Source organism: Rhineura floridana, chromosome 6, assembly GCF_030035675.1.
Source record: "Rhineura floridana isolate rRhiFlo1 chromosome 6, rRhiFlo1.hap2, whole genome shotgun sequence".
In the NCBI taxonomy this organism is placed as follows: Eukaryota; Metazoa; Chordata; class Lepidosauria; order Squamata; family Rhineuridae; genus Rhineura; species Rhineura floridana.
Window position 1 is genome coordinate 128,422,037 of NC_084485.1, and position 24,586 is coordinate 128,446,622.

Consider the following 24,586-nt stretch of genomic DNA (forward strand, 5'->3'; position numbering starts at 1 on the left):
AGTTTAGCTTTAGTCCCTGAAATGCCAAAGAATATAAGATATTTAACATTCAAGTGTAGATTTGGCCAAGCTTAAAAGGGGACAATTATGGAGATTAAGGGCAAAACTAAACAACTTGTTTGTCATGTGCCCTTGTGTAGAGAAGTGTAGTGAGCCAAATCAGGGGCAGAGTGGGGGAGGTCCTTTGCCCCTTCTGGTGATCTTGATCAGATTTTACCCCATTCTATAGTTCTCTCACACATCACCCTCCCTCCTTGCAAGTAGTTTGTTAAAGAATATTGCCACTGTAAAAGCAGGCACGGGGGCAGACTCTGATCAGGGCAATGCCAGGGGCAAAGTGTTAAAGCCCTCCACCCCCACCCCCCAGTTTCTTTCTCCAATTACACCATTCTCTTTTACCTCACTCCATTGTACCAATCAAACTCAGCTGCCACATAGGGGAGTGCTATTTGTTAAAGAAAAATCAACTACACAAGGGCAAACTATATAATAAACATAACGTCTGTTTTGGCCCTAAGGATCTTGGAACAGGAAGGTGTTATACTGAGGACAAGAGAAATGATCTGATAGCAGGGACTAGTTTCTTTGGTAATGCACTAATATTCTTTCATCCTGAGGATTTGCCAACAGGGGTGGGAATGAGGGTCTGGATAATTAGGAACTTAAAGAGGTGGGTTTGTAATGGGTATGTTGACCACGAAGTGACTTGACTGACTGGTATAAAGGTTGTGAACATTGTGTACTGTGTAGATAGTCTGATAGAGGTAGGTGGGAGTGGAGTCAGTGATCATGGTATATGGTACAATGCTGCAGTAAATGATTGTGTCTGACTGCACTTGAGGCAGTCCTGTACTTCACCCTGAATAGTGTCCAGGATCTTTTACCAAGGCTTAAGGTCACATTCAGAAAGCTGTTTATTGAGCATTCATCCTTTTTGTTTTGCATAAAGTTTGTAGGGAGGTTATATGACATCAGCTGTTTAATGAGCATTCATTCTGATTTGTTTGTGGGGAGGTTTATATGATATCATGTGAAGCAATTTTATTCCACACGTTCTAGTGCATCTTCCCATCACTTTCCTTACTGTAAAAAGTCTGTTGTTGTTTTGAAGTGGGTTTGTTGCCCAGGACTGCCATATCTAATTGCACAACCTGAATTTGCTGGTATGCAACTGAATCCCACCCACAAAAAAGTGACAGTCTGGAAGCTCCCTAAGTGTTGATGAACTCCTTAGTAACACTGGCCACAGTACTATCAATTCCTCCTCCTCCTCATTATTATTATTATTACTACCCACCCTTCAAGAGCCAGTGTAGTATAGTGGTTAAGGTGCTGGACTACAACCTGGGAGACCAGGGTTTGAATCCCCACACAGCCATGAAGCTCGCTGGGTGACCTTGGGCCAGTCACTGCCTCTCAGCCTCAGAGGAAGGCAATGGTAAACCCCCTCTGAATACTGCTTACAATGAAAACCCTCTTCATAAGGTCACCATAAGTCGGAATCAACTTGGGCAGTCCATTTCATTTTCACCCACCCTTCATCAGCAGGTCCTAGGGCAGGTTACAACAATTTAGAATTCAGTATTAAAGCAATTAAAACAGATTATAATCATAGGAATAGGGTGGGCCCTGGAAACATGCACCTCAAGTGTAAAAGGCCAGGGTAAAGAAGTGCATTTTCAGCATTTGCCGAAAACTGTACAGCGAAGATGCCAGACACACCACTGTGGGGAAGGAATCCCACAACTTGGGGGCTGCCTCAGAGAATGCCCTCTCCCAGGCCACCATCCCCCATTTAACTTCTAAAGAGAAAACATCTAAAAAATGATTAGGTTGAAGGCAAGTTAAAAGGGACAGTCAAAGAGTCAAATCTCTTCAGGACAATTGGAAGTTATTTAAAGTCAGAATAATTGAAGTTCAGATAAAACGTATACTACAGAATAGGAAAAGTACAAACAAGTCCAAGAGGATTCAAGTGTGGTTGGTGAGCAAGTCAAGGAGGTAATAAAAAGCAAGAAGGCTTCCTTTAAAAAGTGGAAGTCTCAGCCAAGTGAAGAAAATAAAAAGGGGCACAAACTCTGGCAAAACAAATGTCAGTTGATGATAAGGCAAGCAAATTGAAGAGCACATTACTAAAAACATTAAAACAAATACACATTTCTTTAAATATATCAGAAGCAGGAAATCAGCCAGAGAGGCAGTTGGTCTGTTCGATGACAAAGATTTGAAAGTGTTACTGAAGGAGGGTAGAGAGATTGCAGGGAAGCTAAGAACTAATGTAGTATTGGTCTTCAAGGTGGGAGATGTTGAGCAGATACTCCTGAACCACTTGTTCAGAAAGGGCATCTGAAGAACTAAGGCTACAGTCCTATGCATATACGGCCCATTGTATACAGTGGGATGTGAGGTAAGCACACATAGGATCATTGCCACAAGATGTGATGATGGCCACTAGCTTAGATAGCTTTAAAAAGGATTTAGCTAATTTATGTAAGTCTGTCAGCCACAACTATTAGCCTTGATAGCTAAATGGAACCTCTTTGTTTAGAGGCAGTGTACCTCTGAATACCAGTTGTTGGGGGTCAATCAAGAAACAACTCATTACTTGCATTTTTATGTTAGAAAATGTATATTCCACCCTTCCAATGCATTTTGCATCACACAGGGCAGCTAACAAAAAATGAACCAATAGCGCCATACAATCTACATATGAGCATAAAGAAACAGATGAAATGAAGACAAGTGCAGCAGATAAAAGCAACTAAAATTGGTGTTCAGTAATGCCATGCTACACGGAACAGGAAGCAATTAAAGGCAGAAGCTGCAAGGACAAAGGTTCTAATTAGCCTTGAGAAGCTTCAGTAGTTCTTTGCCAGTTCACACTAGACAACCTGGTTTTTAAGTGTGTGTGTGTTTTAAATCGGCACAAATCAGTTCTCGGGGCATGGGGGAAGACAACACAGAAAACATTGGAAAGTAGTGGACTGGCAAAATGTGCCCTGAACTCTTAGTCCCACTGATTAAAATTGGTCCTTGCCAATTAAATATTCAACCAGCACTTTAGTTGATTAAGCTACCAATTAAATAACTCAGTGCTTATGATCCCCACTGTTGAATCTGTGCTAAAATCACACACAAGGTGATCTGGGGGATTTATTGCTTCTGAGACGACCAAGGGAATAGAAGGGCTTCTTGAGAAGATGCCAGGTGCATGGCACAGCAGCTGCAGATCTGATATTGCTGGCTCTGCCTGCATCCATGCACGCAGCTTACAGGAATTCCCAGTTCAGGGAACCAGCCGAAGGAAGGGGGAGGCAGGCAAGGAAATGGCCTTTCACCATATATGACGTGTACTCCCCTCCTGTGTCTCTGCTTGAACTTAGTAAGCTCTATGAAAAAGTCCTTCTTGTAGTCTGAGTCTATCCTCCCCAAGGAACAATTCTACCAATTTTACGTGCCAACTGGTGTGTTCCAGGAGTTAAACATGTGCTTCTCAGAAAGAGTATTTACCAGGAGAGATGACTGTCTGGCCTGGAGAAGAGGGAAAGTTTTTTTATCTCCAGCCAGGGAATCCCCTCTCGCTCAGAATCTCTAGTCTCATCAACATTCTATGTGTAGTAGCTCTGTCTTTTCTGATAAAGCTTTTTCATGAAATAGTCCTAAAGTCTAAATTACTTATTTCATTTTTGTTTTCTTTCTCAGTGTTATTCCTCCTGAATCATTAGTGATGATTTACATAGGGGGAGAGGGGCAGAAGGTATTCATGGACATCCCTACATTTTGAAGATGCTTTTGGAATTAATAGCTGTGGCAGAAATTTCATCACGTCCAATTGCATAGCCTACCAGAAATTAAACCATACCCAGTTTCTATTAGAATGAGAGTGTGGGAACAAACATTGATGGACAAGAAATCAAAATTGATCAAGCATGTGAACCTAGATACATTATACAAAGGAAGTCAAACATCTTCCACGTTAAGCAGAAATTTGACATTCTACCTATTGTACCACACAGGTTCTAGATACAAAATTATGAATGAAATAACAATTTAGGATGCTGGAGCATGTGAAAAGCAGACAGGTAGTTTCTAGTGTTGCATTTGTATGGGTTCAACTAACCACTTATACATTCCCCTTAGGTCTTTGATTTTTCACTAGCAGAAGACGATGTTGCAATTCTAAATGGAATGCATGATGGGAGACATGTTTCCTGGGACCCAACCTCAATTGTTTAGATGCCAAGGTTTGGATTTTTGTTGTAAGTTCCATAGTATCTGAAGGCGTAATGTGAAATCAAATGAAATATTGCCTTGATGATTAGCTGCACAACTTATTTGGGTATAATTATAGTGGCTCCTTTAGGGTTGGGATACATTCCCACCACTGCTTGAGAAGCAAGGGATATGGTTAGCTTCATTCTGTTTTCTTTTTAGAAAATTCCCAGTCACCATAAACTCGCGTAGCAGAAATAATACTAAACTAAGGTGCCGGTTGAGACTTTCAGGCATCTCTTGGAAGACTTTTTTGGTGCTGACAGGCTGTCCAGGTCATGGCAGCTTTTGAATCTCTAGTCCCAGATACAAAAAATAGGGATGAGAAAATGGCATCTAATTGATGCACAGTGCCTCTCTGCGTGGTAGCGCGGCAGCTAAGTTGAACTGGTGAATAAGGGGGAATGAGATCTGACGGTCAACAAAGGCAGCCTTTGCACACACTAAGCAAGTGATAGAGACACAATACAAATAGGACAACCTTTAAAACTTTCATCTGTATTTAATAGTGGCATACAGTAAGTTTCACAGAAAAACAAATTTCTTCCCCAATTTCTGCAAGTCTCTTACTCACCAATTTGATGAGGGGGCAGAAGGCAAAAGTTTTTTCATTCACTTCACTGGAGAGGGCAACTGTGTATATGGAAAGAAAAGCACATGTAGAACTGCTCCCTCCACTGAAGTGGATGGGGAAATCTTACATGCATGCTGGACCACAAACAACATCTTGGACTGAATAATTTATGTTTAGCTGGATACATAAATGTTAGGCTTCATTTTGACTCCAACTCTTCCCTGCCTGACACACACATGTACTTCTACTGAAGACAACAGAACCACTTGCATGGCTGAACCCAGTATCAAATGATAGAATACTGTTCCAGAGCTTCTTTTCTGCAGAAAGGATGCTGTTGTTTGGACCATAAAAATACAGCCTTGCAACGGGAGATCTAGGAAAGACCTCCCCTCCCCCAATGGAAGGACAGCAACCCTCTAAAAAATGACACCTCCCCCATAAGATGCCCCATGGAGGCTGTTAAGACAATGAAATGTACAAATGAACTAGTAAACACCACCACACCTCCCTTTCCAGCAACCATCTTAAAGCAGCCAGCTTCTGTTTCACCTTCCCTCCCAGAAAATTACATACTGGAATGTGTTTTTAGGGCCGTTCTTCAGCTTTCCAGGAAAGACATCTACAGAGTAGGGAGAACTGGAACTTTTTACTTGTTTGTTATAATATACATTCAGACCCAGAGAGCCTGACAACTTCAAAACAGAATATCTCCAGTCCATTCCACTAAGCAGACACCACTAGGAGGCAAGTGGCTGTCCTACAATGTTTATTTATTTACATAACCTATATATCCCACACCACCACAAATGTATGTTCTCTGAGAGGCTAACAAAGCAGTAAGAAAAAAAGGAAAATTTAATACTATCAATAATATAGTCCTACTCCTCACCCAAAGGGAGGAGCATAAAAATATCTATAATATCAAGTAGTCAGATAGTGCTTCTAAATGTTCCAACAAACATATATTACGTCAGTGATTCTTACATCAGCTGTTTAGAGTAGCACATGTTTGTGAGTGAGGGGCTCTGAGAATGCTGGCACGCTTATTGGCAGTTAGTAAACTGGTTGCCCGTGTGCTATTCAAACCATTGCTGCTCTGCTACCAACACAGGCAGCTGCGTCATACCAAGCCAGATCCTTGGCTCATTTAGTTTAGTATTATTTCTACTATGTGAGTTTATGGCAACTGGGAGCCAGTGAAGAATAAGGCTATCAGTTTGTTAGTAGTCATGATAGCTCCCTCCACTGTCAGCAGCAGTATTTATTGATTGATTGATTTATTTAAAACATTTATAACCCGCTCTATCTCCGGAGACTCAGAGCGGCGAACAAAAAGCAAAGAGCAAAGAACAATCCCATATAAAAATTAAAATTAGCATGATAAAAACAATATTAACTAAGCATATCAGCAGCAAGAGCCTGTCAAGCAATAAAAAGTATGCCTCTCAGTACCAATTGGTGGGAATTGCAAGTGAGGACAGCATTGTTGCACTCAGGTCCTACTTTTGGGCTTCTCATAGGCATCTGGTTGACCATTGTGAAACTGGATGCTGGACTAGTTGGGCCTTTGACCTGACCTGTCAGGGCTCTTCTTATGAGTTTGCCTTCCTGGTGGAGGTTCCCAAATTGGTCAAAGTTGGCCTCAGATTTATTATTTTAGCTGTGTAGCCTTTGTGGTAGATCCTAATTCCTGACTTCCAATGTCATGACTTGATGTAATAAGTGGCTACATCACTGGGAAATGGACATCTGTTCCAAAGCTGATGAGCATCTCCTTTGCCAGTCAGAAATTTGGGGATTTTTTCCACACAGTATTGGCAACCTGACTTCTTTTTCTGGGTTATAGTATCATAATTAGGTTGACAATATTCTGCTCTATATTTCTGTTTCATCCTTCTCACCTTCTTTTCATGTTCATGTAGTTGATCTACCTGGATGTTGGATAGTTTTCTCAATAAGCAAAAGGTAGAACTTACAGTATTTCCCCTCCCAGCCCTCCCTTCTCCCATATTTTTCCTCTTTCAGTTTGACAACATCACTCTTCAATCTCCTCAACAACTTAGAGTTTGGATGTTATCTTTGATCCTTCTCTTTTCTTTTTCTTCTGTGTCAGTTTTCTCCCCCTAATTTTTCCAAATTTTGTCCTTTTGTGCTGCATCCAGCACTATCTTTTAAAAATAATTAATTATTGGAATAAAGTTAAAAAAACTCTTCCATAGTCTTCCCAAGAAACAGCCATCCGGCATTAATCATTCCTTACACCCTGTCATCCCTTCCATGCCTGCCATCACAGGATGGACACCAAACCAAAGTGAAAGTCTTCTTCTAAACCAAAAGAAACCTGTAGAGACTTCAGTTAAGAAGCCCACACTCCTTCTGACTGAAAGAGTCATCCAGAATCCTTGACCCCAGTGTGGGCTAACCTTCCAACATTTGCAGGAGAGAAACAACTTCAGATCAGTAGACTCTGCAAACAGTGAAGGACAGCTACTTATTTGAGTTCTCTTGTGTTCCTTCCAATTCATTCTTCCTCTCCCTGTACTTAAGCAACCCCAGAAAAGTGTACCTGAATTGGCATGACCATCAAACATCTAATAAGGGCTATAGAACAAGTGTCAGGTGTCTGTCATCTTTGTCATCCTAAAAAAGTCAAGAGACACCAGAGCAATTTTTTACCTGAAGAGGGTGAACAAGTTCTAATGAAAAAGCTCTTCAGTAGTGAAATTATGTGGTACATCCAAAATGAGTCTGCACTGGAGATTTTCAAGTTTTGGTAGATGCCTACCTGTGTTGTCTCTTCCTGAGGTTCTGCTGTGGGAATGACCAGTAATGTTTTGATTCCCGGGTTTGTTGCAGTTTTACTCCAAGTTTGTTTAGCTTTCATCTAGGTTGGCTTTTGTGGTAAATGAGTTGTGATATCCTACACTGTTATTGGAGCCTATTATTAAACACACACATTGAAGTCTATATAGCGTAGAGATATGTTTTAGGCACAGCCTCTGCAGGCCCACTTGATTATCAGCCTGCATTTGGTATGCAGTCATGCTGGTCTGATATTTTAGGAGTTCCTGTGTCTAGAAGGGTATGGAAAGTATGACTGTGATTTATATTGTTTTAGGACTTCCTGGAGCAGTTTTCCCACTGCTGTGCTGTTTTAATCATATCACAAAATAAAGTTCCTCACTTTTTATCCTAGCTTGTGACGAACTGGCATTGTTGTTTGTCCCTGAAGTTTTGTTGCTAACACTTTGATTGGAGACAAAGTTTCTCCCCTTGATTACAACTCTCGAGGGAATCTCTGGAAGATTCTGAAAGCATTTTGAAGGAATACCGCAAGGTTCCTAAGTTTTGTGTCATGCTTTTAAGAGGCACTTTTGCTATTGAGTTCAGTTTGTCCATCTCTCACTTCTTGTAAAGCTTGGGCTGCTTCACACACTATATGACTGCAAACTAAGGTTTGAATTGGAGTGTATACTCAAGAGTGAGCTGCAGATCCTAACTGATTGATAAGCTGTTGATAAAAGTACTTCCAAACATACATTTATTGTAGATTTTTAGATGTACATCTAAAACATGTAATTTGTGAAGAGGTTCTTGGATTCTCTTTGTAGAGTGAGAGCTAATTTTTTTTTTCGTGTCTGTTTTGTTTTCTGTGGCAACCCCAACGTTTCCTGCAATAAACACACACAGTGTGAAGGACAGATGTACATTGCTAAATGCCTGACATGAACTGTGGAACTCTTAACCCCATCTCCCCACTGTATTCACCAGGGAGCCTGTGCATGCCCTTCATACTTAGAAGCTTATCTGGACCTAAAATCTTGTTCCCATGGTGGAGGAGAGGGCAGTCATGATCCTGCCCACCAAATTCTTGCAACGTAACAGTGCAGGTGCTCCCTATAGATGCCTGTCTATGTCAGCATGGAGGGTGGAAAGTTCCTGCTGTTTGGCTTTCTGCCTCCCCCTCTTTCTTAAGGGAGAAGACTCCTGTGATTCACACACACTCACACAGTGTTTTGTGTTGCATGTTCCACTAGTGAGCCTGAGGCACGCCTGTCATAAAAATGGGGTCTTTGGCCAGGGTAAGCATCTTAAGAGGGATTTTGTGTTTACTGTTTTGCCCTGTTTACCAGTGCAGTTACTGCAACAGTGTGGAAGGTTCTCTGAACTTCTAGTACCAAACATCTGTAGGGCAAGCCTGAGTTAGCTGAAAACTGGATCTAGCTCACCACAGAACTTGATCTTCTAAGTTAAAAGGCTGATTTGGGCACATGGGGAGGATGTAATGGCAGGTGCTACTGGCACATGGAAATTATGTGAAAGAGGCTCCTTCTCTAACACACTTCCTTTCAAAGAACAGTTACTGAAAGTAACAGTTATGCTCTGATTTTTTTAAAGCTCCCTACCACCATCACTGCCTTCAAACAGCTATTTCTCTGACTTCCTCACAGTGCAGGGTGGGGGCAACTCTTGAGTTAAACTACCAAAAGCAAGAAAAAATGAGGCCAAGCCTTCTCTAACATAACTGTCAGCTTGATCCATTGTTGCATCAAGAATATGCCTCATGAGATTGTGTGTAATTTAAGCATTTATACATGGGGAAGCTTGCCTCTCTCATGCTGGCATTTAAGGTCTAGTTCCCTGCGCAACCAGCAGCAACTAGCTGTGCCAAGTGCTTCCTTCCGGTTTTTGTGTAGCACATGACAGCTCTTGCACCCAAAGTTTAGGGAGGGGGTAAATGAGCCATGGAGGTTAGGGTAAAACTGCACTGCCCATTGGCAACAGGAATGCAAGGGATATGAGCAAGCTTCTGCTGTGGCTGTACAAGTTACCACTGCAGGTTAAGCAGATCCATAGAAATAGGGTGCTAGGCAGAAACCATGAGATGCTTACAGCAAGATCTGAAGACTTGCTGTGCCATGAAGGGACATACCAATGCTAGTACCAGCATAATAAGTCATACAGTATGATGTTATGCCCTAGCAAATCTTGCATTTGTTCAACAGAATTAAAAGAGGCAGTGGCAAGCTGATGACAATCTATTTTTCTTATCTAACAAAGGAAAATATAATCAAGTCTATCTTTCACAAATAATTTAGAATGGTGGTGGAGCTGTTTAGAAAAGTGATTGGTGGGGGCCATTTCACATATGATTGATTTCCTACACAGGTTTGCCTTCCATGGGCTGTGTTTTCATGTAATCACACATGCTGAGTGTATACATCTTCTTCACCTTGTGTACTTGCCCCAGAAACCTGCAGCCAATTATTTATTGGCTTGACAATGTATGTACATCTGGCAAAATAGATGTATGTGCTCTCTTCAATTGTGACAGTGTGCATACAATCTGCATTGGGTTTCCTGTACAGAAGTGATATGCATATTGGAAATCATATGAGGAGGCGGTGTCAATTTCATATTGATGACTCTTGCTTGTTGATATTTTTAGGTTGCCATTTTTTCTCCTCTCTTCCCCCAACATTGTCTTTTCAATCTTTGCTTTTTGCTTCCCCTTCCCCTGCTTCGCTGTCTCCTTTAGCATTTGCTGGCAAATTTGATAGGTGGTGAGTATGTTGAAATCCCAACTTGGCCCATGACACCTTCTTTACAGACATTATGTGATATGCTAATCAGAAAACCTTGCTTCCTGAGGGAGAATTTATTTTTATTTATTTATTTATTTTATTTAATTTATATACCGCCCTAAGCCCGAAGGCTCTCTGGGCGGTGTACATAAAAGGTAAAAGCAGGCACAATATATAAATACAATAAATATAATAACTCAAAAAAACAAAAACACACAAACAATACGAGAACCAAACAACATCCAGAATACAACATAGTAATAAAATACTGTAAAAATACACTTTAAAATGCCTGGGAGTATAAAAAGGTTTTCACCTGGCGCCGAAAAGATAACAGCGTCGGCGCCAGGCGCACCTCATCGGGAAGACCATTCCACAGTTCGGGAGCCACAACCGAAAAGGCCCTATTTCTAGTCACCATCCTCCGAGCTTCTTGATGGGATGGTACTCGGAGGAGGGCCTTAGATGTTGAGCGCAGTGTACGGGTAGTTTCATATTGGGAGAGGCGCTCCACCAGGTATTGCGGTCCCATGCCGTGTAAGGCTTTATAGGTCAAAACCAGCACTTTGAATTTAGCCCGGAAACAAATAGGAAGCCAGTGCAGACAGGCCAAAACAGGTGTTATATGAGCGGACCTTCTGGTCCGCGTCAACAATCTGGCCGCTGCATTCTGGACTAACTGTAGTTTCCGAACTATCTTCAAGGGCAGCCCAACGTAGAGCGCATTGCAGTAGTCCAATCTAGAAGTTACCAGAGCATGAACGACTGAGGCGAGGTCATCACTGTCCAGATAGGGACGTAGCTGGGCTACCAATCGGAGATGGTAAAAAGCATTCCGTGCCACTGAGGCTACCTGAGCCTCAAGAGACAGGAAAGGGTTGAAAAGAACTCCCAAGCTACGAACCTGTTCTTTCAAGGGGAGTGTAACCCCATCCAGAACAGGGTGAACATCCACCATCTGGGCAGAGAAGGCACTCACTAACAGCGTCTCGGTCTTGTCTGGATTAAGTTTCAGTCTGTTAGCTCCCATCCAATCCATTATCGCGGCCAGGCAACGGTTTAGTACGTTAACAGCCTCACCTGAGGAAGATGCAAAGGAGAAATAGAGTTGCGTGTCATCAGCGTACTGGTGACAACGCACTCCAAAACTCCTGATGACCGTACCCAGCGGCTTCATATAGATGTTGAAAAGCATGGGGGACAGTACCGATCCCTGTGGGACTCCACAATGGAGAGTCCAGGGTATCGAGCAGTGTTCCTCAAGCACTACCTTCTGTTGACGACCCACCAAGTAGGAGCGGAGCCACTGCCAAGCATACCCCCAACTCCCAACTCCCAACTCCGTGAGCCTTCCCAGAAGGATACCATGGTCGATGGTATCAAAAGCAGCTGAGAGATCAAGGAGAATCAACAGGGTCACACTCCCCCTGTCCCTCTCCCGACAAAGGTCATCATACAGGGTGACCAAGGCTGTTTCGGTACCAAACCCAGGCCTAAAACCGGATTGAAACGGATCAAGATAATCAGTGTCATCCAAGAGTCCCTGGAGCTGGCCGGCCACCACCCGTTCCAGAACCTTGCCCAGGAACGGAACATTCGCCAGAGGCGAAACTGTGGTTTTCTGTTACCTTGTAAATAAGTTTTCTCAAGCTTTCTGTCATGCTGCTGAATTTCAAGGACATGCTGCTGATGGTTCTTTTGACCAGGACTTACTTTGGCTTACGGAGCTTTATATTTTTAGCTAACTTTGAAAAGATATAATTATTTGCATTTGAAGATTGTTTCAGCACTTTTTCATAGAGATGGGGAGAAAGAATGAGTTTGTATCAGCATATCCCTGGTGTGGTCTTTCTAACAGTATGTTGGGCTTGGCTCTGGGTTCACATTTTAAGTCTGTTCAAATGCTTAGGCTCACAGGATGGTTTGGGGAAAGGCTTTCTATTTCAGTTCAACATCTGACAAATAATACTGACCCAACCTCTAACCTTAACTTAGATTTGTCAATTTAGAGTTGCCAACATTTCTCTCTACTGGCTCTGTTCTTACGTTGGACACGCAGATCAGGTTAAACTTTTTCCTGGTATGATGAATGCATTGAAATGTTTCACTTGTTTAACGTCTTAAATATGCAGCAGCAATAAAAAAAAGGTTGGCAACCTTAAAACTACATAATGCTGTAAGCAGTTTACATCCCTTAAAGCATGATATCAGCCTTGCAAATGTCTTCTAGAGTTACTAGCCTGCTGAAATGCTTACAGGCCTGCTTATCCATTCCTGCCTTGTGGCACATCTGTTGCGGGTGGAGTGGGTGGCTGGGAAGAACCAACTCTCTTCCAATTTGTAGAACTTCCTTGTGTGGTTCACTTGGAAGCACTTCTGACTCATCATGCTCCCAGGCTAATGGGTGTTTTAAGGCTGCCTATATAATATTTTTTTTTAAAAAGCAATAAAGCAGTTCAACTATTTATGTTCTATATAACCTGAAAGAGGACATTTTTTAAAAAAAGAGGAAGAAGGAGCTCCTCAGCTGTGTTAGGAGTGTCAGAAGGTGCCACTGTCAGGATTTCAATACCACTCATGCATATCCTTTTTGTGTTAGAAGCAGAAACATTTTGCCAAAAGCTTTTAAAAGAGAATTTGAGATGTGCAAATGGAAAATGAAGCTCTACCTCATGTGTCATCTTAATACAATGCTAAAGAGGGCTTCCAGAAGTGAAGAGTGTGTTTACAATTCGTGCCAAAGATAATATCTATTAGAACCAATATAAAATATCTCATTTCTCTTTGCTTGGTAACTTCCCCTCATTATTTCCTTATGCATCCATCAGTTGTATGCTGATTCTCATCCTGAAGCAGGTTAAGGCTGCAACCCTGTGCATACCTCTTTGCAAGTAAGTCCCATGGAACTAAATTTCAGCTTTGAAGACTGTCCTAAAATGCCTGGAAATGTTAATATCAATAAAATAAATAGGACTTTCTGAGTAAAGATTCATAGGATGGCACTATAACGTTGTTTTCACAAGTGCAAAGTGCGCTGTCTAACTGTTCCCTTTAAATAAGATTAAAGAGGTGTGTTGGTAGGAACATATGGTTCAATTTTAAAAAAGCTTTTGTACTCATTCTGTGTTCTGTGATCAATATTCAAGAGTGGTGCACTTTAGAGTTAACTGTATTCTTCAAGCTCCTTTCAGTGTTCCAAAGAGGCAGGGAGATGGGAATGGATCTCACTGTACATTTGGGTCTTGCCCGAAGGATAGATATGCACATGTCTCCACAGACGCACATTATCCCCATGTGCATCCTCCCATAGGAGATGTGTTTGTGTGTCTCCCTTCCATCAAGACCTGGAAACATGGTAAGAAGTACTCATGCTTCTTCCCTCACTCTGTATCTGAAACATCCCAGTCAGTTCCTGAGATGATGTTTGATGTAATATCCAATAGGTGCTCATGGTGATGGCAAAAGTGGATGAAGATTTTTATTGGTTTGTTTATTTGTTACATTTTTACCTTGTCCTTCCTCCAAAGGGGACCAGGGCAGCATATACACAATCCAATCTAATAACAGAGTAAAACATTAACAACATTCCTGTAAAAGCTGCAGTGAAACTATGGTACCTTCCAGCAAGCAGAAAATAATAATAATATACCCCTATCACTTTCCCCCCCTAAAGCTCAGACAACCAAGTGTGTTTTCAGTTTGTGGCAAAAAAATGCCAGTGCAGGAGACACATGCAGCTGTATGGAAAGGGACTGTCATAATCCAGGGGTCACCACAGAGAAAGCCTGAACCCCCATCCCTGCCAAACGGGCTACATCTATTGGCAGGACCATGAGGAGAGGGTCCCCTGCCGGTTCGCTGGTATTCCCATCTTCCCTGACCTTGCATCATGCTGGCTGGGGCTGATGGGAGCTGGAGTCTAACTGCACCTGGAGGGGCACTGTGTTGGCTGCTCCTCTTCCAGAACATTTGAGGATGGGAGTGGGGAATAGGGAACTACAGTTGGCAGCTGCTGAGAGGAGGTCGACTGTCACTCCCTGTGATGGCAGAATTAGACATATTTTTTAAAAAACAAGAAGGGGGGAAGATAATGCAACAACAAGTAAGCCCTGCCCAATCCCCACCTGCGGTGAATTTTTTTAATAACATTATCCTTCCCCCAAACTAACTCCTGATTTCAGGGAACAATTATTTATATGCCCCCAATTTCAAAACAGAAATTCTCCCATGAGAACTGCGTGCTCAGAACTCTTTTTCTGTGGGGCACCATGACTTTAGGATGCTACATTGGGGCCTCTAGTTAAATTTTTGCTCATGAGGAAATGATAGAAAATGATCTGCATAATCACAACTCTCCTTGGAACAGGAGTGAAATTGAGAGTTATTTATGCAGATAAGTGAAAATTAGGTTTCAGGGAAAATCCCACTTAATGGGGCTTTGCACCTGGCCAGAGGCCCTGATAAGCTGAAATCTTTGGCCATAACATAGCATCTTTTGCTAGACCACTCTGATCATCAGAGGAATGGAAACCACTTTGAAATAATAAAGAAGAAAATCAAAAAGTTGAAGGGGAAGGGTGAGGCCCTTTCTGCCCAGCTAGAGAGTTTCCTGTCTGATTTTCCTGAGGGTAGAGTCTGTTTTTTAATCACGTTTTGTTCAGTCTTTTTTTCTTGACTGCAGCTTGAAGCAGCTCAGACTCTCTAGTTGAGAAATGCCAATGGCAGCTGTAAAATGCATGTATAAAGCATTTCTGACCAAGCTGTACATTTGATTGCAGAGAACTGAAGATGCTATGGCTCCTTTCCCTGACCACAACTTATGCTAGAAGATAATTATGTCGCTGCTATATAGGCAGTAAACAGCTGCAGAAATTATAAGTTCAGAAGCCTCAGAGTTGAAATATGTGTACTATGGGCCTGATAAACTGTGGTAAACATCAGCCTGTTTCCCTTTAAAGTGATACCATAGTGTTACTCTGACAGAAAAGCTAGTGACATGAGCTCTGTCTTTTCAAAGCTCTTCTCTTGGATGAAAGTTCTCTTACTGATGTGAACAAAGCTTACAAGTTGTCAGATCTCTTCAGGATTGGTGGAATACAACCCTGGTTCTTTTAAATGTCCTATGGAAGTTGAACAGGACCCTTAATGGCTCTAATAAAGACTTTGGTTTGGAAAGCCTATCTTACTGAGCACACTTCTCGGGCTTCTAGAAAATTCTGCACCTCTGAGAGAGAATGTGGAAGAGGAAATTTTATTGTTTGTAGCCAGTGGCCATCACAATATAGTACAACCAATCAAATAGGAAAAGGCGAATAAAACCATATAAACTGTAAAAGACTCCTATTACAAGAGATCACACACAATACCTAAAATGCATTAAAAGAAAAACAAGCCAAGGGGCTTATAGTTAAAATAGACTAGTCAGGGGCGGGCTCCAGACGCATACCCACAGTTGCTAAATGACCAGCTCTCAATTTCCCTGCCGCCAAGGCAAATTTTGCCACTTGAAGTATTACCCATGGATCAGAGGGAGCAAGAAGAGGACACGTTTGCTCCAAAGGTGGTCTGTATCTCCAGGAGTATAAAATGGCGGCAAGGAATTTCCTTCTAGGCTCAGTATACAGCGCACATTGTAGTAAATAGTGCGCGATGTCCTCCACTTCAGGAAATTCACAAATATAGAGTCTTTGATGAATAGGGCGTTTTGCGTATCTCCCCTCCAAAAAGGCGGAGGGCATAGTTTGAAAGCGTAAGGCCGTAAAGACCTTTCTTAAAGCAGTGGAGGTCAGATAGACGAAATATTGTTCAAACCCAAAAGATGTTTTAACTAAGGGATACCACCAGGAAAAGGCTGACTGAGTGGAAGCAAACACGTCCTTCCTTCTTGAATAGAACAGAATTCTGTCCTTACAAAGAAATCTTACTTGAGGGGTGACACAGGAGGGCAACATTTCTGTGTTTATCCCATATGAGGACAGCATTAATTTAGTGCACATAGCCCAAGTGTTAGAAGAGGGGCTTCTAGAAAATTCTGCACCTCTGAGAGAGAATGTGAATTTGTGGGCATAACTGGCTGGTGAGATCTTGTTACATTTTGGGGGAAAGCTTGCTTTACCCATCTTTATACAACTTCGTTTTCTCTCATTCCTGCACTACATAATGCAAGACAATTTAAGGCTTAATGCAAGACAATTTAAGGCTTGGTTTTCAGTGTACATCGAAGTATAAGAAATATCCCTCCAAAGAGATTGTGGTTTTGAGATAAGGCTTCAAGTTTGTAAGGAGTTGAGCTTAGAGAGATTTGGTATTCCTGTACAGCTTCCTAATAGGAGTTTGCCCAACATAAAATATTTCTCTCAACATTTGGCCTTTGAAATATATAAAAAACTCATTAAATTATGAACAATGGCAAAGCAAAGCTGGAATTGGTTCTAAAGTGCTAGGATGAAAAAGACATGGGGCTGGGCTGGTGGGTCTGAAAATGTTGGATCTCCCAACATTTTCTTTCTTGCCTAAAAGTAACTTATTTGGGGTATGGGGGAAGTGGCACTACTCAGCACTGAGGGAGACAGGACCCTTCCTTTCCCCCAATCTAAATCCCACTTCCCAAGCTCCTATTAGCCTCACAATGGAAAAACATACAGGACACATTTGTTCCATCAATGGTAGGAGTTTTGGCTGTGCAATGGGACTTCCCCTTCCTTTCCTTGCATGCCCCCCAATCTGTTTTGGAGGTTTCCCCAATCCTCTAGAGCAGATTTGGGGGGAAGGTGCAGGGTATGTCTTGCACAAATGGAAATCCTTGTGCTAACGGAACAAATGTGTTAGGTCTGTTTGGGAAGCAGTGTGCAGGAAGAAAGGGAGAAGCTCCTTCCTTTCAAGCACTGCTGTTCTGATCAAATTTGGAGCCCACACCCAGCAGCAGCTTTTAGGCAAAAGATGAAAATGTCAAGAGAATCACAGATCTCTCACATCTCATCACAGATCTCTCACATCCATCCATGATTTGTGGACTTGGGGGGGGGGAATGCAGTGGTCCAAGAGGAAAAAAATTAATTCACATTACACATTTAAGACTCTTTATTTCTATTATGCCCCTTGGCTGCCTCATGTAGTTTGTGGACTGAAGATGTTTGTCCACTCTAGAAGGGCTTATATATCTGCAAATTTCATCCACTTTTGTCAAAAGGAAAAAACACTGTAGCTGTGTTTTGATTTCCCAGTAGTAAAAGAGAATAAAATGAAGTGAACAGACCACAAACCAAATTAGGCAGCCTACCAAGCACCTTGGATCGAGGTGGGCTTTTCTTAACTGCCAAATCAGCGTCTGAACTAAATCTTGTGGTTCATTATATATATCTCAAGAGGCTGTGTGTTGTTTCTCTTGATGTAGTGCATATTGATTCTATGATTTTTAAAAAGGGAGCTCAGTCACAAAGGTCTTGGAGGTATCAAAAGAGGGCCATAATTAGACAATAATGCAATTCCAGGTTGAGGGAATTCTATAAACATTGCCTCTATTTTCATTCTGTAACTGTAGGATCACTTCATCTGCTTCTGCTACACATCCTTCTCTATTGATGGAGCATCTCTCTGGGATTTTTTGTGTTGGTTTTACTATTTCCCTGTTGCTGTTTTGTTTTTCTTTTGCTGTTTTCCTGTTGCTGTTTTGCAGAGTTGATGGTTGCTCAACTTACCAAGATTATTTTTCAGTTGATTCATCTGAATAGTTTGCTTCTGAAGCCATGCTTTCCATCTTGTGAGTCAACTAATACTTCTATCAAACCAGAGACAAATCTCTTTAAGGGCAAAGTCTTTAAAGGGATGTTTAAATGGGACACACCTACACACTCGCACTTCCCCCCCCCTCTTTCTAAGGATCTGTCTTTTTACTGCTATCTAGGTATATTACTGTGATACCCATTAATTTGTTAGCTTTGGGGTGTGGCTGCTGCCAAAAACTGTACTGCAAGGTAACATGAATTGGGTTCTGATCAGCATTTTGGAGGGAGTTGCATATGCTTGACAACCTCCATGAGAACTAAGCCCATCTGCACTATGTCCAATACCCATTGTAATGCGCACCTAATGCAGTTTGTGCACTGGTAGGTATGATGCCAGTACACACCACATTGTTCCTGCTTCTAGGGAGAAGATTTCTAAGGCTCCCTCCCCCAATGGCTGAAGCTATAATGTCACTTGGGCAAGTACTGGTAAAGAGATCTTAGAGGCTGTTGGAGGGTGCCTATGAATTCATCCAGGCAACTTAGCAGCACTGTTATCTCCTTATCTGTGTGTCTGTTGGCTTTGGAGGAGGTAGTGACACCACTAACTAGCATTCTTTTGCAAAAGGAAGGCTTCCACTTGTGCTGGCCTATGTTTTTTTTCAAAGGTATCTAATTTGTTTCCAAATAATGGCCTTTGCAATTATAGTCTGAAACCTTGTTAAGCTCTCACAGTGTCTGTGCTAAAATGAAATTGACTTTATGTGTGTATATTGGGCCATTCTGCCAATAGGCATTCAAGGTTACTTCAAACCAAAGCTGGAGATAGACCATTGTAATTAAGAGAGCTGAAAGTGATTTGAGAGGTGTTTTGCATCCAACTTTCACTCTTGGTCAAATTTGTTTTGCAGGTTTTTGAAACCTTGCAAAAACCTGTTTTCCAGAGGTGAAAGTGTGGTGAGTATACACGCTATGAACAGCTATCTTTCTTTTGAACTTCCTTCAAGTCTGAAAAAGTATTCTCTTTCTTTAGCCTAAGTAGTAGACTGTAGAAAGCAGGACTAGGGTTGAATTTACTATGGCTTCATTAACAGCACTATACCAAGAGCATTATAGCTTTATGGGCTAACATTCTACTTTTTGTTTTTGTTGTTCTCCCCAGGTCTTCGATTTTAGTCTGAAAAAAGAAGATATGGAATTTTTAAACTCCATGAATATTAACAGAAAACTGATTCACCTTACCTACCCATTATGGAAAGGATAATCTTAAACAAGATTGTTGCAGATTGCAGTGGCTCAAAATATGATAATATCAGAACTGCCCCAAGCCTGTCGCTGCCGTTTTGCCTAATGCATCCTGAGCTGCTGTGAATGACACACGTTGAAAACTGCAAGCAGTGAACCTGTCTTCTTATAAAATTATTTCAAGTAACCCAATGTTCCTATCATCCAATCTCACTGAAATACTTTTTTGGGAAACTGTGAGTCATTCTTAAGCCCAGCTAGATCTAACTAAAATGGCATTGCTGAAGAGAGATACAGCCCTGTGATTTTAGCCATGTGTGAGACAAATGGAGTTTGCCATTGGATGCTAGTGCAAATTAGCTGGTCTGGTTAATGTAATGAACATCTACACAGTTTTGCATAAAAGTAACTAAATCAGAACCAGATGCTACTATTACATCATCACAGTCTTTTATTTGCTGGCAATAAAAATATTTAAACATATAGTAATCTTGCTTCCCGAACGCTCTTTTAATTCAAATGTCTTATAAGTAACAGATCCTCCTCTTAGTTAAGGTTCAGATAAGGCAGCATGAAGAAAAAAAGCCTTCCTCTGCTTGTAGAGGTTCCATAGACTGCAAAGGCAACAATAGGCAGTTGTACCCAAGCAGGGGTTCTAACAGGATAGTCTGGGCCCAGTGAACTGTATGTGGATTGGGCCCTCTATTGCAATTACAAAAGAAGACATATATTTGCATATACACTTGATGTTGTGTCATATGCAGATTTGTACCCTTATGGAGGTGGAGCACCCAAAAATAAATCGGGTCACACAAATAATAAAATGTCTGACAGACAGAATGTCAACACGTGAAGCTTTCCCCCTAATTATAGTGCCATACTAGAAAAGCTGTTCCTTGTTTAATTTCTGCCTGTGACACACCTGTTAAAGGCATGAGAGCCCTGCTCTCCTCCAATGCCAAACCTAAACCATGCAAATATCTCAAATTTCATGAGTTGTATGCAAGTTATGTTATTGTAGGCCTTTCTTCAGCCGATCTTAGGCTGGCAATACTACATTCACTGCAAGACCAGGTGTATTTCTGGTGGAAGGGGTCAAAAGTGATTTAAGATTTACAACAACTCATATGCTCATGCTTGGATAAATTCAAGGTTTAAATTGTTAAAAAGCAAGCAGAGTATTAATTTGTTGTGGCTATTTATTAATCTCAAAATAGCTATAGCAATTTTCCCTTTTTCGAGCAAACATGATTTGAAAACCCCATTTAGGCGTAAAGCACAATGGATGACCTTGGGCCAGTCACAGTCCTCAACCTATCCTACTTCACAGGCTTGTTGTGAGGATAAAAGGAAAGGGGGGAACAGTGTATACCCTCTTGAGCTCCTTGAAGGAAAGGTAGGATATAAATGTAATAATAATAAATATCCTTTAAGTGTTTATACCAGCAGCAACAACCAACCCTCCCCATATTTCTCCCAACAGGTGAGAAAGCAACTAATCACCCCCCTCCATATTGCTGCTAGAGCCCACACACACACTGCTGCATTTCCCTAGAAAAAAACCAGCACGCCAAGAGATAACACTCCAGTTATGAAGCACACAGTGAACATTTCTCTCCACCATTCCACTGCTACATTCTTGACGTGTTAGAATAAAAACAGCAAAAAACCCTTTGGACCATCTGATACATACTAAAAACCAGAGCTTGGAAAAGTTACTTTTTTGAACTACAACTCCCATCAGCCCCAGCCAACGGGATGCTGGCTGGGGCTGATGGGAGTTGTAGTTTAAAAAAGTAACTTTTCCAAGCTCTGCTAAAAACATCTGTAACTGTATCCTTTGTAGCATAGCATTCACAGGCAAAAAAGAGGTAATGAAACACTAGAAATAATTAAAAAAAAAAACCCAGGAAAACAGGCAGTTTCCCACCTACATTCCACTCCTGGTTTTTTTTACTGCAAGCAAAACAAACAAATCAGTTTGCCACCTTTGACATATACTCTGAACATGTGAAATTCCACATTTTAAACTCTTATGATTGGTTTTGCTCACTTCCTGCCTTGGGCCAATCACCAGTTCTCAGCCTAACTTTATATATAATGCTATAGAAGGAGGTATAAGATAGCTGCAAAAGGCACTTAGTGCTTGTGTTATAGGCATCAGTTCCTACTTCCTTTAACTAGATTTACACATCTTTGTACTAAATAAGGATACGTGTCGTGTCCCCCCGTAAATTAGCTCTAAGGCTTCAATCAGTCTTTCCCATAATTTATTTCCATACTAGAAAAGGCTTCACCTGCTGGATTTCTGCCTACCACACAGCTGTTCCTTTAACCTTGATTCCCCCTGCCCCTGCAATGCTAACCAAAGCCTAGGCTCCAATCCTGTACCCCCTGACCTGGGAGTTGCCCCATTAAACTCAAAGAAATTTACTTCTCAGCAGACATGTATACTGTCGTACTGTAAATTAACGATATAGTGAATTCTTAATTAGTGCCTCTTTAGTTCTTGCACAGCGAGAGACATGCCTAAGCCTCTTTGCAGTTCTCACATTTTGCATTTGCCAGTGGGGGCTGGGAGAGGAGAAGAGATTTTTTAATCTACTTATTATGTAATACTATCTGCAGAAAATAGTATTTGCAGATCTCTGACAAACCCACCACAGGAAAGATACATCCTGGTTGCTACAGAAAAAGGAAGGACAAACTATGGAGATTCCAAGGGCTAGAAGTAAAACAGAAGCAGGAAAAGTGCACTAAAGGGGAGGGGGAAATGCTAGGATGCCAGGGCTCCCTATTGCCTGATGTCCAAACAACTCATTCGTCAATCGGAGCTCTGACTTTATCATGTGTAGGTTGAAGAGAAGTTATCTAACCCCACTTCCCCTTCCTCCTAGGAGAATGTCTATTGAAGTCATGTTTACTGTGGACATCCAAGAGATTTTCCTTGGTTCTGCCTTTTGTCATACAGCCATATGCTCTCTGATGGGACAGACAAATCCTGAAATGGTGTATAGCCCATCCTCTAGTTCTTTCTTCAATTTAAATTCTAAAGTGCAGAAATTAAGGGTAGGATTTAAAGTGTGGTTCTATTTAAGTAGTAGTTTGCGTAAACAGCAAGAAGAGACTCCTAGGAAAACCTGGGAGTAACCCCCATTGAAATCAATGGGGCTTGCTTCTGAGTAGGCACACTCACTTCTTTTCCGGTGACTCCTGCAGGATGATCTAAAGCTGTTGTTTGCCTTTGTTCACATGAAAACAGCCTCAGATGCTTTTTTCTGTCCAGACGTCAGAAGAATTTCAATTCTGACATTATCTAAAAATGAAACCTTTATATCCTATTACCACATATTATGAGTCAGTTCATCCCCTCAATTATGGAATGCCACTCTGACATATTAATCCCTCCAAGTAGGATACACAAGAACACGTTTCACAAAGAAAGGAACATACTTTTTGTTTTCAATCAGTTAGCTCACTTCCTTTCAGTTGTCTCTCTAAATTAGCAAAATATGTCCAGCCTGTCATTGTGAGGCAGTTGCAAAGGGATTTCCTCAAATTATTCTCTTAGTCTTCTCTCTGACAGTTGCAATTTAACGGTTCTCTTGTTATATCTTATGTATAACAGCCCAAACCATGAGTGTGGATGGTTCCATTGCTGCTGGAATTGACAGAGTAGTTTTATCTGAGTCATTCAGAAAGAGGTGTGGGACAATTGAAACTGATGGTTTGCAAAAAATAAATGCATGAATGCTATTCTGTTCTATGATAGTTGTAACTACCAAAAAGGATGCCCACGACAGCTTTCCATTTAAGTTAACAGAACAGGAATTTCCTCCTGTATTTATATTTATTAATTAAATTTATATACCGCCCACAGCCGAAGCTCTCTGGGCGGTGCACAACAAATAAAAACATCAAGATACAGTTAAAACCACATATCCAGCCATTTAACATACATTAATAATCTAAAAAACTTAAAACATATTTATACACATACTGGAATGCCTGTTAGAATAAATACTACTAAAATATTAAAATACTAAGATGCTAAGATGTATGATATTAGCATCTTGTGGTTACTGACCATGTTTGTCAGTTATGCTAAGCAAAGAGATAGCACTTCCTTTCTAAATTATTATATATCAGGGAAGGGGAAACTTTCAGCCCAAGGGTCACATTCCCTCATGGACAGCTGTCCAGGGGCCACATGGTGTTGGTGGAGCCCAAAATCAAAATGGGAGGAACAACAGATGTGACTCTTACTTTGTACAGTGGGCTGCACCAGCCTTTCCTAAGCTTTGGGTCCCCAGATGTTGCTGGACCCTGACCATTGGCCATGCTGGCCTGGGGCTGATGGGAATTGTAGCCCAGCAACATCTGGGGACCCAAAGGCTGAGCTATACAACAAAATGCAGAGGTTTGTACATGCTTGCATTCATGCACACAAACACCCCTCCATCCTCAAGGCATTGCTACAAAGGCAAATGCAGAAGAAGAGGAATTGGAGAGATTTTACGCAGAAGTACAGGAAGAAATTGATCACACACCAAAACAAGATGTGCTGATGATCATGGGGGACTGGAATGCAAAAGCAGGGAACAGAAAAGAACTAGGAATTGTGGGGAAATGGGGCTTAGGAGACAGAAATGAAGCAGGAGAAAGACTGATTGAATTCTGTGAAGCCAGTGATTTGTTTCTTGCAAACACATTTTTTGAGCAACCGAAAAGACAACCGTACACGTGGACTTCACCAAATGGTCAATATAGAATCAAATTGATTATATAATTGGTAGCAGAAGATGGAGAAGTTCTATACATTTGGCAAAAACAAGTCTAGGAGCAGACTGCGGTACAGATCATGTATCGAAAAATCAGAGTAAAGTTAAAGAAGAACAATAAAGCAATCATAAAGCCAAAATACAATTTAAATAACATCCCAGAAGAATATAAAGATCAAATAAGGAATAGGTTTAAGGGTTTAAACTTAGTTGACAGAGAACCAGAAGAACTATGGAGTGAAGTCAGAGACATTATCAAGGAAGAATGCAAAAAGAAAACACCTCTAGTTAAAAAGAGAAAGACCTCAATGGATGACTGACGAAACTCTTAAAATGGTTAAAGACAGAAGGAAAGCAAAAGCAAGAGGAGATAGAAACACGGTCAGAACACTAAATGCAACA

The 24,586-nt window shown here is 41.3% G+C and overlaps 1 protein-coding gene across 4 annotated transcripts in view; it reads left to right on the forward strand.

The window, feature by feature from the left end:
* Positions 1-19,886, forward strand: part of LOC133387939 (glyoxal reductase-like) — a 93,167-nt gene extending 73,281 nt beyond the window's left edge. The window contains exons 7-8 of one of the 4 annotated variants that reach the window (XM_061633840.1): positions 4,141-4,259; positions 13,263-13,307. In XM_061633840.1, the coding sequence (XP_061489824.1) occupies positions 4,141-4,236 (96 nt within the window). In that variant the 3' untranslated portion in view covers positions 4,237-4,259; positions 13,263-13,307. Of the gene's footprint in view, positions 1-4,140; positions 4,260-13,262; positions 13,308-19,320 lie in introns of those variants that run through there. The other 3 variants (XM_061633841.1, XM_061633842.1, XM_061633839.1) reach the window with 3 other exon arrangements.
* Positions 19,887-24,586: the final 4,700 nt, after the last annotated feature.